At 32.6% G+C, this 17418-nt stretch overlaps 1 protein-coding gene across 1 annotated transcript in view; it reads right to left on the minus strand.

The window, feature by feature from the left end:
- Positions 1-17418, minus strand: part of HOOK1 (hook microtubule-tethering protein 1) — a 56470-nt gene that overhangs the window by 22461 nt on the left and 16591 nt on the right. Inside the window, exons 6-12 of the mRNA XM_008588086.1 lie at positions 15984-16051; positions 14794-14856; positions 13624-13707; positions 9702-9868; positions 5577-5717; positions 4474-4675; positions 3125-3235 (exon numbers count right to left, since the gene is read on the minus strand). Of these exons, the coding sequence (XP_008586308.1) occupies positions 3125-3235; positions 4474-4675; positions 5577-5717; positions 9702-9868; positions 13624-13707; positions 14794-14856; positions 15984-16051 (836 nt within the window). The remainder of the gene's footprint in view (positions 1-3124; positions 3236-4473; positions 4676-5576; positions 5718-9701; positions 9869-13623; positions 13708-14793; positions 14857-15983; positions 16052-17418) is intronic.

Consider the following 17418-nt stretch of genomic DNA (forward strand, 5'->3'; position numbering starts at 1 on the left):
AACCATAAAAATAAACCGAGAACATTTAAACAAAAACACAATATGCCAAAACTTATGGGATGCAGGAAAAGATGCGCTCAGAGGAAAGTTTATAGCTCTAACTGCCAAAACTAAAAATGAAGAAAAATGCCAAATCAATAACCTAACTTTCTACCTTAAGAAACTAGAAAAAAGAACAAACTAAAAACAAAGAAATTTGTGTTCTTTTGTCAAGGAATTAGTAAAGAGTAGAGCAAAAATAAGTAAACTAGAGAATAGGGGAAAAAAAAAAGGGAAATCAACAAAACCAGAAGTTCGTTCTTAGAAAAGATTAACAAAATTGGCAAACCTGGCTAAAAAAACTAAAATTGGCTAAACAAACTAACAAAGAAAAAAGAGAGAAAATCAAATTACAAAAATAATGAATGAAGGAAAAAATATCACTGCTTACAGAAATTCCCTTGTTTCTTATAGAAATAAAAAGGATAAACTATAAAAAACTGTATGCCAATAAATTAGATAACAGATTAATTTGACAAATCTCTAGAAAAATATAATCTACTAACACTAACTCAAGAAGAAACAGAATATCTGAATGGACCTATAGCAACTGAAAAAATTCAATTAGTAATTTAATATCTTCTTACAAATAAAGCTCAGGCCTGGGCAGTCTCACTATGCATTCTATCAAATACTTAAAAGATAATTAATACCTATTATCACAACTTTTCCTCAAATATCAAAAAGCAGGGAAAATTTCCCAACGTATTATATCTGGCCAGTATTACCTTGGTACCAAAACCAGGCAATGACCTCAAAAGAGAACTACAAACCAATATCCCCTATAATATAGATGAAAAAATCTTCAACAAAATACTATGAAACTGAATCCAGCAACATATTAAAAAAGATTATATATTACGACCAAGTGGAATTTATCTCAAAAATGCAAGATTGGTTTAATATCCGAAAATCCATGTAATAAACCATATCAATATATTAATACTAGATAGTAATAAATATTAATGTTAATAAAGAACAAAAACCACATATCATCTCACTGATCTGGAAAAAGTATACAACAAAATTTAACATCCTTTCATGATAACAACATGCAACAAACTAGGAATACAATGAAACTTCTTGACCTAATAGAGGATATCTACAAAAAATCCACATATAATATCATACATAATGGTGAAAAACTGAATGCTTTCCCCCTAAGATGAGGACCAAGAGAAGGATATCCACTCTTGCCACTTCTCTTCAACATTGGACTTGAGGTTCTAGCCAGCACAATTTAGCAAGAAAAAGAAATAAAAGTTATCTGTATTACAAAAGAAGAAGTAAAACTATTTCTATTTGAAGATGTCCTGATCTTATATATAGAAAATCCTGAGGAATCCACTAAAGACAAGGAGAATTAGTAAACAAATTCAATAAGTCTGAAGACACAAGATCAATGTATAAAAAATCCAAAAATGAAATTGAGAAAACAATTTCATTTACAATAGCAACAAAAAAAATAAAATACTTTGGAAAAAATTTTTAAAAGGTGTAAATGTTGTACACTGAAAAACTACAAAACAGTGCTAAAGGACACTAAAAACCTAAATAAATGGAATTGATATCCCACATTCATGGATCAGAAAATCAATACTGTTGAGATGGCAATGTTTCCAAACTGACTTACAGATTCAAGCAATCTCTCTCAAAACCTCAGCTGCCTTTATTGCAGGAATTGGTAAGCTGTTCCTAAGATTCATATGGAAATGCTAGCGACCCAGAATATACAAACAATCTTTAAAAAGAACAAAGTTGGAAAATTCACACTTTCCAACTTCAAAACTTACAACAAAGCTACAGTAATCATGACAGTGTGGTGCTAGCATAAGACTAGATATACAAACCAATGACAGAATTGAAAGACCAGAAATAAATTCTTACATTTACGGTCGATTTTTTTCACCTTTATTTTATTTATTTATTTTTTATTACTAGACTTCTTAGCAGTTTTAGATTTACAGAAAAATTGAGTGCGAAGTACAGAGTTCCTATATATTCCCTCTCCCTCCCCCTCCCCGCACTCCCAGTTTACTTTATTAACATCTTGCATTAGTGTGCTAATTTGTTACAATTGATGAGCCAATATTGATACAATATTATTAACTAAAGTCAATAGTTTACATAAGGTTCACTCTGTTACACATCCTACAGGTTTTCACAAATGTATAATATGTAGACACCATTGTAGTATCACGGTCAATTGATCTTTAATAAGGGTGCCAAGACAACTCAATGGGAGAAAGAAGAATCTTGTCAACAAATGGTATTGGGACAAATGGATATCAACACTCAAAAGAGTGAAGTTAGATCCCTATCTCACACCATATACAAAATGGATCAGAGGCTAAATATAAGAGCTAAAACTATAAAATTCTTAAAAAAAAAAAAAAGGAGTAAATCTCTGTACTTTAGGCTACACATTAAGTTCTTAGAAACACCACCAGAAAAGCACAAGCAACAGAAGAAAAAATAGATAACTCAGACCTCATCAAAATGAAAAACTTGTGCTGCAGACAATACCATCAAGAAAGTGAGATAACAACACAAAAAATGGGATAAAGTATTTGCAAACATATATCTGACAAAGGACTTGTATCCAAAGGAAGAGAACCAGAATGCAGAGTAATTGCTAATGGCTATGGAGTTTCCTTTTGGAATGATGACAGTGTTTTAAAATTTAATTATGGTGATGGTAGCACAATTCTGTGAATATATTTAAAACCACTGAATTGTACACTTTAAATGGGTGAAATTTATGGTATGTAAATCTTAATAAAGTCGTTAAAAAATTTTATCTATGGTCCTTGCTCTGAAGGAATTGACAGTCTAGAGTTAGCAAACACACACTATGACTTATGACCTTGGCTCTGTGATTTCATCTTCCCTTGTGAGTAAAACTAACAAAACTGAGTGAAAAAGTGATACTCATTTTACACGACTTTCTTTTATACCAACAATTTCAATTTTCAAAAAGATAAAACTGGTTGACATCAATACTACTGTAAGAACAGCAAGGGTAGTATGGAAGCTAAAAGAAGAATGACATATTTCTTATCTTATCAATTATATTTACATTTACCTCTTTTTCTTTAAGTAAAGCTTCATGTTTTTCTTCAAGCCGCTTCATTTCAAATGCTAGCGTGTCCGCCCTTTTGGATTCAGAGGAAAGTTTAATGTGAAGATCCTGAACCTTTTGTCAGAAACAAAAGTAAAAAAAAACAATAAGATCGTCTTTCAGATTCAGTATATGAGAAAACTGATTAGAAATAAAATATTTATACTAAAATTACAGTCTAATTCTAAATATTTGTTGAGGGCTGACCCCATGGCGTACTCGGGAGAGTGTGGCGCTGGGAGCGCAGCGACGCTGCCACCGCGGGTTCAGATCCTACATAGGAATGGCCGGTGCGCTCACTGGCTGAGCGCAGTGCAGGTGACACCACACCAAGGGTTGCAATCCCCTTACCGGTCACGAAAAAGACAAAAAATAAATAAATAAAAAAAATAAATATTTGTTGAAAATAGCATATAGATAAAAATAATTCACATAAAATTTTAAATACCTAAATAATAACTGTAAGGTAAATGCGGGACACAGACCTATTTTACACTCCCCGTACACACCAAAGTTCCCCTTTTCCTCTGAGAAACTACACCTGACCAAGGTAGTTTTACCCAAGGAAAGGCATGTCTCCTTTAAGACAAATGGAAGACAGTAGGAAGCTAAATGAAGTAGCATGTAAATGGAGTTAGAATACTAGTGTTAACTCCAGGAGGGGTTAACTTATCTCCTCAGCCAGATCTCCTGAGAGCTCTGAGTCAGGTGAGGGTCTACACATAAGCATGCAAATGATTTACACCTCTCCTTTGATCTATTCACTATATAACTGTTGTATGCACCCTATGGCAGTGCAGATTACTAGCTGCCCAGCCGCCATCAGCACCTCCCGTAAGTCTAATAAACCGATGTCTCAACCTGGGTGAATTCTTTGGAATAGGCAAACACTACGCGAATGCCCTTTCAGATGTGGGGCTCCCGCAATACAATAATTGAGCCAAAAAATTTAAAAATCAGCCTTCCAATGTTTCTCTAGGTTGTGTGATAAATAGTAACATAGAATACTTTAGGTTACAGCTCCAATCTCTAGGCATTTACAATCACTGCTTACCAAAAATGCTATTAAAAAATAAAATGTAAAAAAAAAAAAAGAAAAAGAAAAACTTCCACAAGCTTAGAAGGCAGAAAAAAGGTAAAAGCCCTAAATAAATTCAATTATCACCCCTTGAATTAAAATTACAGATAGAAGAAATTCATCATAAGTTCACAAGTGATTATATGCAATGCTTAATTTCTGCACCATTCTTAAAAGATTGAATAACATTGAGCTATTCCAATTTTACCAATTAAAAATTAAAATATTTCCTTACCTGCCTTTTGTATGTTTCTAATTGTGTACGTGCTGCATTTGCCTTCTTTAATTCTTCTTCTAAGCTGACTGTATTATGCATATACATCATGTTCGTTTCCTGTAAAGTTTTCACCTGCTTGCGAAGGTCATTCAGGTCTTGTAGCTTCTGACGATATATCTCAACTGTTGACTCCAGTTTATTTGCTTTATCAGAGGTAGCCCTATATAATAAAGACTAAATATTACTGTGTAAAAACTAGTAAATGCATATAACAATTTTATTCTAGTTGTAAAATGAATGCACAATGTATAAAAAAGAATGGTTTTATACATACAATTGAATTCTGAGCTACTGTTAAGTTTACAGGCCAACCTTGCTTAGTATAAATCCTTTAGCAGTTTTGTCCTTGGTATTTTATTTACTTAGGAAACTGACTCAATTTATAAAGTTATCTGGTAAAGCACTTCCCTTTAGAGTTGCATTTACTTGCCCAACTGGGTTAGAGTAAAAATAAATAAATAGATAAAATTACTTCATTATCACACGCAGATCCATGTGACAATGAAAAGATTTTGTTTCAAATGGTTATTAAAAACTACAAAAAATAGCTAATTAAGAAAAATGAAGAGAAAATATAAAGATCATGTGGATGGTCTGATAATTGAGTAACATTTCATAAGCAAAAGCTAATATATAAATTTTATATTGTCAGATAACTCTCCCTGAAATAAATATTAGGATTCTTATCTATATTTTATTAAATGCCAAAATACTGATGGTGAGAATACATTTCCTTATACAAAAACTCCACAAAATATGATGATAATGGGTACAAGGAGGTCAAGCTAAATGTATCTACAAGTAATTGAGTTTACGATTTTAAGAAAAAGGTCTCATTTGGGTTTATGAGTTCTAACGTAAAACTTATTAACAGGAATTGAATATTATCCTTAAACTGCTATAATAAGCATTAAAAAAGTAAAGACTAGGAGCTTGGATAAAAACTGACCAATATTTGATACACAGGGATAAACCTAAGAACCCCTGATTAAAATATGGATTATCTAAATTGACTAAGGAATAACTTAGAAGTGACATAATTGTATTTAGAAGAGCCATACCTAAGAACATCTATTTCATCTTTCAGAGCTCTTGTTTCTTCAGCAAGACTAGTCAATTCATCATTTCTATGCTGAAATTCAATCAGCTGCTTTTCAAGTTCTTCACAGTGAACACGATAATCATCTTTTGCAGCTTCAAGCCTTACATTAAAAAAAATAGTTTTTGTAATGTAATTTCCATCATTTATTTTTCTACTGCGACATGAGCTTAGCAAGACATATTTAAAAAAAATTTTTTTTTAATTCTACATTCAAAAGAGGAAAGATTAAAGATACTGTTTTCAGCTTTTGATTTTGAAATGAACATGAGATGCAAACAATGTTCTGAATTTTCATTTTCACATCTGAACACTATGCTTAGTTATCTATAGTTCTAACAGAAATTTTAATTTCAAAAAATCAAGAGAAAATGCGTAAGGCACATAGGACAATTATTTTAAAATATACATAGCATGTAAAGTGGTGAAACATTAACTCTGTGTAGCTTGTGATAAATTAAGACAAATACTTCAAACCATAGAGCAACAAGAAAAAGACAATATAGTAATTAAAATCAAATATTAAAAATTATTTGATTAACCCAAAAGAAAGCAGAAAAGAAAAAGGAACAAAAGAACAAATGTGACAAATGAAAAACAGCAAATTTATACATCTAAATACAAACATATCGATAATTATATAAAAGGTAAACAGACTAAACTCACAAATTAAAAATGCAGAAACTATCGGACTGGATAAAAAAGTTAGGCTCAAATATATGCTAATTACAAGAGGCATTTTAACTAAAAAGACACAAATTAAATATTAAAAGCTCTTTCACAAAGAAAACCACAAGCCCAGATTGTGTTATTAGTAAATTGTATCATTTAAGAAAGAAATAGTATCATTTTTTTAAAAATTCCTTCAGAAAATAGAGGAGTGAACACATTTCAATTATTCTATGAGACCAGAATTCTGATAACAAAACCTGAAAAAGACATTACAGGACAAAAAAGCTTTAGACCAATATCTATTATGTAGAAAGTTATAAAGATTATTTTAAAATATTAGCAAGCTGAATCCAGTCATATATATGCATGATAATGAAATACGACCAACGTGGTTTATCTAAAGAATACAAGGTTGTTTAACATTAGAAAGTTATAAAGATTATTTTAAAATATTAGCAAGCTGAATCCAGTCATACATATGCATGATAATGAAATACGACCAACGTGGTTTATCTAAAGAATACAAGGTTGTTTAACATTCGAAATATCAAGCAACATATCAAAACAATGAAAAAAAATTAAAACTATTCTTTTCAAGATGCAGAAAAGTCATTTGATAAAAATCAACACCCAATTGTAATACAAACTCTTAGCAAGCCAGAAACAAAAGGGAACTCTCAATCTGATAAAAAGCACATGAAAAAACTCTACAGCTAGTGTCATACTTGGTGGTACGTAAGTGAATATTTCCCCCCTAAGACCAGGAACAAAGGATGGATGGATCACTGTAGATTCCTTAGGACTTTTTTATGTAAACAAACAACTACTAGAATCAATAACTGATTAAGAAACTATGCAAGGTAAAAGTTTCAATACACAAGATTTAAGTTTCAAGATACAAGATAAAAATTTCAATATATGAACATTAACTGTACATCTACATATTAGCAACAAATTTTCAGAATAAATATCTTTTTTTGGCTGGTATGGGGATATGAACCCTTGACCTTGGTGTTATAATACCATGCTCTATAATCAACTGAACTAACCAGCCCGCCCCAGAATATTTTTTAATTATATTTGTAATAGCATTAAAAAACAAAATACTTCAGAATAAAATTAACAAAAGACATACATAGGGCTGGCCTGGTGGCGCAATGGAGAGTGTGCCGCTTGGAAGTGCGGCAGCGCTCCCGCCGAGGGTTCAGATCCCATGTGGAGACCGGTTCCCGCTCACTGGCTGAGCGCGGTGTGGGCGCAACACCGAGGGTTGCAATCCCGTTGCCGGTCCCCGGTACGGGCGCGACACCGAGGGTTGCGATCCCGTTACCGGTCAGTAAAAAAGACAAAAAGGAATAAAAAAAAATTAAAATTAAAATTAAAAAAAGACATACATGACTTTTATGCTGGAATCAACAGCATTGCTGAGAGAAATTAAACACAAATAAATGAAGCCATATTTACAGACAGGAATTCTCAAGGTAGTTAAGATATTGACTATATCCAATCCAAATCATAATCTCAAAAGGTTTTTTATAGAAAATGACTAGCTGATTCTCCATTTTATGTGAAAATGCAAATGAGTTATAATAGCCAAAACAAATTTTGAAAAGAACGAAGTTGGAATACTTACACTACCAGATTTCAAAAGACATACTGTGAAGTTGCAATAATCAAGACAGTGTCACAGAGGCATAAAGATAGAAAAATTCACCAACAGAAAATAACTGAGAGTTCAAAAAAGACCCCAATTTTATGGTTATATCATTTTCACAAAGGTGCCAAAGAAATTTTATGGGTAAAATAAAAAATCTTTCCAACTGATGACACCCATATAAAAATATCCACATACTAGTTACCTACATGGAAAAAAATAAATAAAGCTTGACCTCCACACATCACACCATTTTCAAATGTTAATTTCAGATGGCCCATAGACCTAAATGTGAAAGATAAAACTATGAAAGTTCTATAAGAAAATATTGGAGAATATCTTCATGACCTGGGAATACGTGAAGACTTCTTAAATAGTACACAAAAAGCAGTATCCTTAAAAATATTGATAAATTAGATTTCATTTAAGTTAAAAACAATAATTTAGTGTAAATGTTTGAAAGACATTTAAAAATAGCAAGCCACAGAATAGGTGAAGTATTTACTACTATACATATATCTGATAAAGAATTTGTATCCAGAATGTATTTTATAAAAAATCTCCTTCAACCCAATTTAAAAATAGGTCAACAGTGTAAACAGACAATTCACAAAGTAAGATGTATAAATAGCCAATAAGTACATGAAAAAGGGTTTTTCACATCATTAGTTATCAGGAAAATGCAGATTAAAGCTACAATTAGATATCCAACATGACCCATGAAATAGCTAAAATTAAGAAGACTTATAAGACCAAATTTTGCTATACAGGCAGAGCAACTAGTACTCTCAAACACTGATGATGGGATTCAAAAATGGTATGACTTTGGAAAATGGTTATCAGTGTATTTTGAAATTAAACATAGACCTACTATATGACCAGCAATACCATTCTTAGGTATTCGCCAAAGAGAAATGAAAACAAATGGAGAAAAGTATAAAGCAATTGTTGAATCTGAGTAAAAGGTATAACGGAGTTCTCCTTGTACTATTCTTGCAACTTTTTTTGTGAATCTGAAATTACATCAAAATGAAGGTTATCAGTGTATTTTGAAATTAAACATAGACCTACTATATGACCAGCAATACCATTCTTAGGTATTCGCCAAAGAGAAATGAAAACCAATGGAGAAAAGTATAAAGCAATTGTTGAATCTGAGTAAAAGGTATAAAGGAGTTCTCCTTGTACTATTCTTGCAACTTTTTTTGTGAATCTGAAATTACATCAAAATGAAGTAATAAAAATGTATACAAAGGTGTACAATTAGAATGCCTGCACTCAAGGCCTTATGACACAAGTGGTAAGCACAAAAGAGACAATCAATGTTTATTAAAGGGAAGAATGTATGACTTTTTTTAAAAGAAGAAATTCAAAGTTAAAATGAAAAGCACCTCTTTAGCTTAAGATTTACATTTTTTCCATCTATTATTAGGTTACCTCTCCTATGTGAGAAAACTCCCTACTTTCCCCAGGCTTCAGCAATCACTCCCTTGAATTCTTATTGGCTTGCCTAGGGCCTTCATTTGGCCCTTATCACACATTATTTTGAATTGTTTTGATTTTATGTACATATCCCACTTGCCTATGTGGAATGTAAGCCCTATGAGGAAAGGAAGCACTTACACCACTTGGCATTTTCAGAATCTTAATGAGTATCCTAAACATGCTTAACAATGCTTAATAATTAGCTGTTGATATTTTAATTTTTTTAGCTACTAGTTTAATAGAACTCTATAAAATAATTTATACTACAAATGCTACCTGAAGTTTTCTTCCTGTAATTGTTCTAGTTGTAACTGTGCATGAAAATACTTTTTTGCAACCACTGTATTTGGATCATCAAAAGAGCCATCCATCTGGTCAAGTTTTTCATTCATCATCTCATTCTCAGAAACCAGTGAATTCTTTTCATCTTGAAGTGTAGTCACCTAAAAGACAAGTATACAAATCATCAGTATCAAAAAATCTCTTAGATCAGAGGTCAGAGTTCTGGATTTTAATCCTTACTTAGCCACTAAATAGCTTGGTCAATCAGACTAAATGATTTCTGAGAACCCTTTCAACTTGGAAATTCTGAGTCCAGGAGATCTGAGTCAAATAAAAGAAATCAAATAAATACATGCATAAAGAAAACACAGTCAGAATGGCTTTTAAATGTCTGCCTGCCTTAGTTTTGAAAAAGGCAGAAATTAAGAGCCTCTGGAAACATCATAACTTGTCCTAAGGCTCCATAATAATCCTGGCTGGAACAGAACTGAAATACTACATCAGGGATTGTCAAAATCTCATATGGAGTTTTTTCTTTTTCTTTTTTAAGTACACATATCCAAGCCTTCCTCGTACCTTACTGAATCAGAATTTTGGTTGTCCTAGTATCTATAATCCTAAGTTATACAGAACTAACACAGGGCTGTGTTTAAATGGATTCAAGCTTCACCACAGGATCTTTCATAATAGAACCTCCATTCCTGCATTCTATATTTTGATTAAAACATATTTGCTAGCTGGATTGTACAAGCAGCTTTTCAAGAAGGGCTCATGTGTTTGCATCTGTGCTCTCCATCTGGGTTTAATACTGTTCCTCTGCCTCAGTGTTTTGTAGATATTGCTATTCTGTATTCTGGCACTGAAGTCATGGGGAGCCTGGCTTTCTTCTCCTTGTGGGGGCTCACCTTTTCTACCTGAATCACTGAGGAGCTGTTTTTCCTTTATTCTTGAAGTTCAACAGCTTAACTAGGATAAGGGTTGGTGGTAATTCACTGATTTGTTTGTACAAACCTGCAATTTCCTTCTAGACTTCACTTTGCTATCTTACCACTTAGTCTATTTTACTGGGGTGTTCTTATGAAATTGTTCCACAGCATGAAGCACAGTTAGTTTCTAAGCCTGGTGATTGTCTTTTACATGCTCTTATCAATTCTCATTTTTCACGTGTAATATGTGGCACAGATGTCATGCTTTTACTCTTTTTATCTAGCTGATGGTTTGTCGGCAGTCCAGATATCCTACTTGTTCCAGTGTAGCATGGATGACTTCTTGGACACCCTTTCTACTGTACCCCAGATTGAGTGTGGTTTCCCTTCTAAGTTATGGTTGTGACTACTTTCTCCCACACCACTCTATAGCTTTGTGAATAATGGGGGAAGGAGGGAGTCCAGTTCAGGCAATATGCAATCTCTGTACAACACCTGGGCTACACTGTCACTTCTGAGATTTAAGTACCTTATACCAGGGTAGTGGGAGGTTGTAATTACACACAGGAATTACACACAGGAATTCCTCCGAGCATCAGACTGCTACCCTAATTCCACTACAGCCTACATTTCTATCAGAGTCAGGCCCTCAGTTTCTTCTTAGCGGTCATTTCCACTCCTGTCCAGTCAGATGAAAGAAAACATAAGGAAATCAAAAAACAATTTTCCTTCTGACTGAGTGGATTGCAGCGAGAGTTCTCATGAGTTCTGCTGATTCTCCTGCATGGCCTGGAACAGGGGAAGAGCAGGTTGGAGCTTACTGTGCAGGACCGCTGACAATGTCATACAACTGTTTCTTTCCTCAATTACCAGTTTGCGAATTTAACTCATTAGCTTCACACCTTTTTCTTATTTATCTGGCCTCGGTGAATTTCCTTATAGGTTATTTTTCTTTTTGGTACATTTGGTTAGGTATCAAAAAGGAATTCCTCCCAAATTTTAAAATCATTTTCAAGGGAGGTAAGATAAAAAGTAAACATCTTTCAAAGACAAATTTCCTTATAGAATTGGCGTGTGTGTCACATATCCCTGTGTAGATACTATGTTAATCAAGTTAATACATTACTTTTTGTTCTCATTCTATGCAGTAATCATTTACTTCATTTGTGCAGAGATTTAATGGTTGACTCTATTTTAATACTAGAATTAAAAATGTCAAAACTTGGGATTTCTTACTTTTCAACTAAAACCAGACGTTCACATACTCTTCATTATGTGTTACAAACACTTAAAACTTTTAATACAGAATTTTGTGTTCTTTATTGAATAAGAATTTCTTGGAAAACTACACAGAGATCCTACTTGAAACTAGAAATACCTGAATAGCTCAATCTTCTATTCTTCACGAGGTATTCTGGATGGTAAAAATGATCCTATTTAAGAACAACATATCTGAGGTGCTTTGCATGAGTGTGGGTGTGGGTGTGTGTGTGTGTTACACTGTGTGGACAGGAAAGATACAAAGAACAGGCAGAATTTCCCCTATATTTGAGATATTTGTTTCATTCAAATATAGAGGGCTGACTTTTAGAGATGAAGTTAGAAGACCTGGATCATTCTGATGTTGCTACCCTAGTAGATGAGTCACCATGACCAAGTCACTTTCTTTTTCCTTATTTGCAAACCCTTCGGGGTTAGAAATATTATCCAGCGCTAGCACTTTAGATATCTACTTCACTTAGCAAGGATAGTACTACCACAACATCTGTTCCTTGTCCTAACACTTTTCAGCGAGTCAACTACTTATTTAGCCCATTATTTGAACAAAAAATGCAATTTACATACAGGATATTTGTACACTTTTTTCAAGACTTCTTACATACCTTTCACATTCGTATTTTCATTGTAACAATAATAACATAGGCAAACATACATGGCACTATGTGCCAGGCCCTGCTCTAAGTGCTTTACATATTAGCTCTTTTAATCCTCACAAATGACTCTGGGAGATATATACTATCATCACTCCATTTCTCTCTCTCTTTTTTTATATATTGAATCATAATTGATCATATTTTGGGGGTTCAACATTGACATATGTTGATCAAATCGATATTATTAGCATATAAATTACAAATTGTACTTATTCTTTATGACCCTTATCCAATCTCTCCCTATCTCCCTCTCTCCACCCCCCATCTCTGATAACCCTAGATTTCTTCTTTCCATCTGAAAGAGTAATGGTTACTCTGTTGATTTGCTGCCTAGATCTGTCCAGTGCTGAGAGGTGTGTCACCGCTCCATTTCTCAAACGAGAACACTGAAGTATAGAGAAATTAAGTAATTTGCCAGAGAGGCCAGAACCAGCTAGTAACAACCAGGTTCTGAACACAGGTAGCCTGTTTTGACAGTACATACGCTTAACCACAAACTATGTTCTCTCATGCCAAGTTTATTTCACTAACATATACTGCATATGAACACAAGAATTACATACATACATGGTAGCAAAACAAATGTGGCATGACAGATTACATATAAAGTTCACAGAAAGATTCGTACTATCTTTTAATTCTATTTCTCCACAAACTTTCTGAATACATACATATGCATATATACATATATACATGAGAGACAGAGAGACAAAGAGCATGCACTTGCATTTGCTGGGGGTCAGGCACTTCTAAGTGCTTCCATAAATTACCTTATTTAATATTCATAAACATCCTATGAAATACATAGATACTTTAATTTTCCCATTTTACATAAAAGGAAACAGAATCCTCATCTAAATAGGTGAAATTCTACAATTAGTAGAATGATTTTCCTCAAAAAATAGTTAGGCCAGCAATTTTCAACTCTCGGAGAAAAATAATGATGAAATTCATGCTTGAATATTCAAGCCTATAACAAATCCTTTAATGCTTCCTCCATGAAATGAACCCACCTCCAAAACACTTTGTCTGTTAATTAATTAAACATTTCCACACCTGCAGATCTAGTTCCTGGCATCTCTGCCTGAGCTCTTCTTTTTCTGCAAGTGCTTCCTGAAGTTCTTCCAACACCTTCTTAAGCTGAAATATAAAATGTCCCAATCTTGGTAAGTCATGTTTTAATACAAATAGAAAAATACATTCTTCTCACAACACACATAACACACTGATACTAGTAATAGCTTTTAAAATTGACCTGTAACAAATGAGTCAATCTACTGCCTTTGTGTGAATATTTACACTGCCTCATTAACATATAAAGCTATAGTCCCACAGAAATAAATTTTATGTAAATCCTTGTGAAATATTTTTAAAAATATTATGGGAGGCCTTGTTAAGTTTCATCACAGAAAAAACTCACAAAGAACACAGCATGTATACTATTAAACAAAATTTTTATTTCAAAAATTTCATTTGAAATATTTCTTGAGATGACAAATAACATTCAGAAAAAACAGATGTCTCAAAATTTAACAGAAAAAGTTCCTCATGCATTTGCCTCTCCTCTTACCCTTTCCCCTACAACCTAGATTGGAGTATACATGGGAAAAAAGTGTCTTTCCCCCCATGTAAAACAGTCCTGTAACAGAACCAGGGAAAGGAGCCTCGAGTACAGCATCTTTGAGCTATTTCTTCAACAACAGACAAGAGGACAGCAACAGTGACAAATATTTTATTACCTTATTAGATCAATTAAAACTTGGCAGAGTTTTTTTTTTAACTGTCTACTATTTAATTGTTTAGCCATAGAGCATGGGGCAAATATGTATTGCAAGTGTCAAGAGAAATGTTCAGTGCCGCCACTCAACTCTTCAACCATGATCACAAAAATCTCTGGAGATCAACAGTACTTGCATAACTGTCTACTATTTAATTGTTTAGCCATAGAGCATGGGGCAAATATGTATTGCAAGTGTCAAGAGAAATGTTCAATGCCGCCACTCAACTCTTCAACCATGATCACAAAAATCTCTGGAGATCAACAGTACTTGCATTCATGAAGAAATGCACAATAACATTCAATTGGGATCTTATAGCAGAATACACTAAATTTCATGGAAGAAAACATTTTTGTATATGATCTCTTATGTAAGCCTTATAATAGTAACTGGCAAAGGAACTATTATCACTGTTTTCAACATTTTCTTCACATACTCAAGTACTCACTTGTTGCTCTAATTCTCCAACAGCATCATTTGTAGGAGAGCTCACTATTTCTTTACTCATCAACTAGGACATCAAAATAGTAAAATTAATTACAATAATGTGACGTTTATGAAGTAAAATATATTTACTTGAAAGGATATATAATAATTTATATTTAGCATTTTCTTGACTTAATTTGATGATCCTTAGAACACTATTCAAATAAAAATTTTATTACGGGTGTAATCTAAATAACGTGATACTCAAGCATATTAGGAAATTATAAGTAAACTGTGCTTGCAGTATGTAGACATATTCAAAATACTTGTGTACCGGAAAATTACAATTCAGGTTCTTAAACATGTATTACTGAATAAAACTAAACACATTAAATAATTCTTTAAAAAGTAATTCTTATATAGCATAAATTAACAATTTAAGTACAGCTTTTAAATGAGTGATATGGCAAAATTCCTAATTTGAGAAGTCATTTTAAAAGTATGAGTTATAATTATAGGAAAAAAACCCATAAATAAATTTTGCATACGAAAGGCAGATTATAGTGATGCTTTGAATCTAAACCAAGAATGCAAACTCAGAGTATACAAACTGCTGAAGTCCTGTATGATATCTCCCTCTGAATCATGTCCTTTCCAAACTGTTTTTCTTCACTAATCCCTTACTCTACTGTCTCTCAGGTGTCCTCTGCACGTCACTTCATCTCAGTCTTTTAGCCTGATATTAAGAATTAACACTGTACCACATGAATTCTGAATTCTTCTGGCTCAACTTATATAACTAGACTACCTTAAATTTAGGTTACCTGGCTACAAAACCTAAAGTACCACCATATTTGCTCACAGACCTAAAATTCTGAAAATGCATATGGTATATATAAACTAAAAATCTCAGGAAGGATTGCTCTAATTGGCAGAAAAAATTAGAAGAAATAAAAATTCCCATCTGGTCAGAGGTTGTTTATCTTGGTTTTCTTCCTGAGTTGATATTGTTTAAAGAAACATGCCAATATTAATTTATCAACTGACTTTTAAAATGTAGAAATACTAAAATTGAGCTTGAAGATCTTTTAAGTAAACACACTGTAAAGGGCAAGTTTATGCAAAGAAAAAAGACACCATAAAATTTATATAAAATGTTTTTTACAGTATGGTTTAGAATTTTCATACTTGTGTGAACAGGATATAACTTACCTCTTGAATAGCAGTCATGACCACATGCTGAACAGACTCTTCCAGTGTCATTATATTTTGGATATGTTCTATGATTTAAAAAAAAAAAAACAAATTGGAAAAAAATCTACTATTTACCCATAGTACCCTAGCCGTCCAATTAATAGAATATAAATTCATTTACCACAAATAATCTTTTATGCAAATACATTATTTTTCCATTACCATGTACATTGAAAACAAATAAGCAGAATAGAAAATATTCATATAAATATTTTTAAGTGCTTTCTTTTTTCCTAATGAAGAAACCCTCTAATTTTCTTTTAAGAAAAAGGAAGAAATTTTAATTATCTTAAAACTTTTACAACAATAATTATCTAATCTTAAACCCAGAAAGTTTCATTTTATCACCTACTTAGTTCATTCCCAGAAGGCTTTCAAAGAAGGGGATTATCCAGCCTCCTGTAAATACCTGCTCAGCACTCACTAAGCTTCACCACAAAGAGATCTTTATCTCACCACAGACACTCATGCAATTAAGTCAAGGTGATTCTGTCCTGACAGGAAATGAGGAACCATGAAAGTTTTTCATATACGAGTATTTACAGATTTAAATCTACTCCAACTGTATGTTCTCTAGCTAAAACAATTTTCTAAAAATTTTAAGTACTTAATATTTTCTAATCTTTTTATTGTTTTAATGATTCTTCTGGGAAACTTCTACAAATTCTCTAGATCTTTTTATTTGTAAAGCCAAGAACTAGACAAAATTTTGGTATGCAACTGATCACAAGTTCCATTGGGGAGGAAAGAATTAACTAGAGAATGCACAGGCAATGGAATGATTTTCTTTACGTGGATTTTCTGGATAATAAATTATTTTAAGTCTGCTGAAACCTTCATAAAAATAATCCTCTTACCCCCAAGATAGAGTATTGTTAACCAAACTAATTCATTCTTTCAAGATTGAGATTTTTGCAGTACCTTGGAATTATTTTGAAAATCGATTCTCCCTGTAAAGTGCAAAACTGTGAAAGCTGTTTTATATCCTGAATGTGTTTTGTTTTTTAATTTTAATTAAATTACTAATAGTTTTTTCATTTATTTGCTCATACCTAAAAACTGAGAACCCAGACACGTACTTACAAAAATCCAAATAGATAATCCTGATTTTTTAAATAATGAAAATGAAACTATTTCTTTATATGTACTACTTGCTAAACTTTTATTTATATATTCAGGAATTGAATTTTCTTTTAAAAATATGAGAAAAATTGCTTAGTAATGCTTAGAACTAAATTATGAAAATATTACATATAATATCAAAATTTGTAGGATGTGACAAAATCATCACATTAAGGAAAAATTATAGCTACAACTTAAAATATCAATTATAGCTTAGAATAGGAACAGCTGATTAATTCACAAGAAAACAGAAAGAACAAGATAAAAGAAC

The sequence above is a fragment of the Galeopterus variegatus genome, unplaced genomic scaffold, assembly GCF_000696425.1.
Source record: "Galeopterus variegatus unplaced genomic scaffold, G_variegatus-3.0.2 Scaffold4670, whole genome shotgun sequence".
In the NCBI taxonomy this organism is placed as follows: domain Eukaryota; kingdom Metazoa; phylum Chordata; class Mammalia; order Dermoptera; family Cynocephalidae; genus Galeopterus; species Galeopterus variegatus.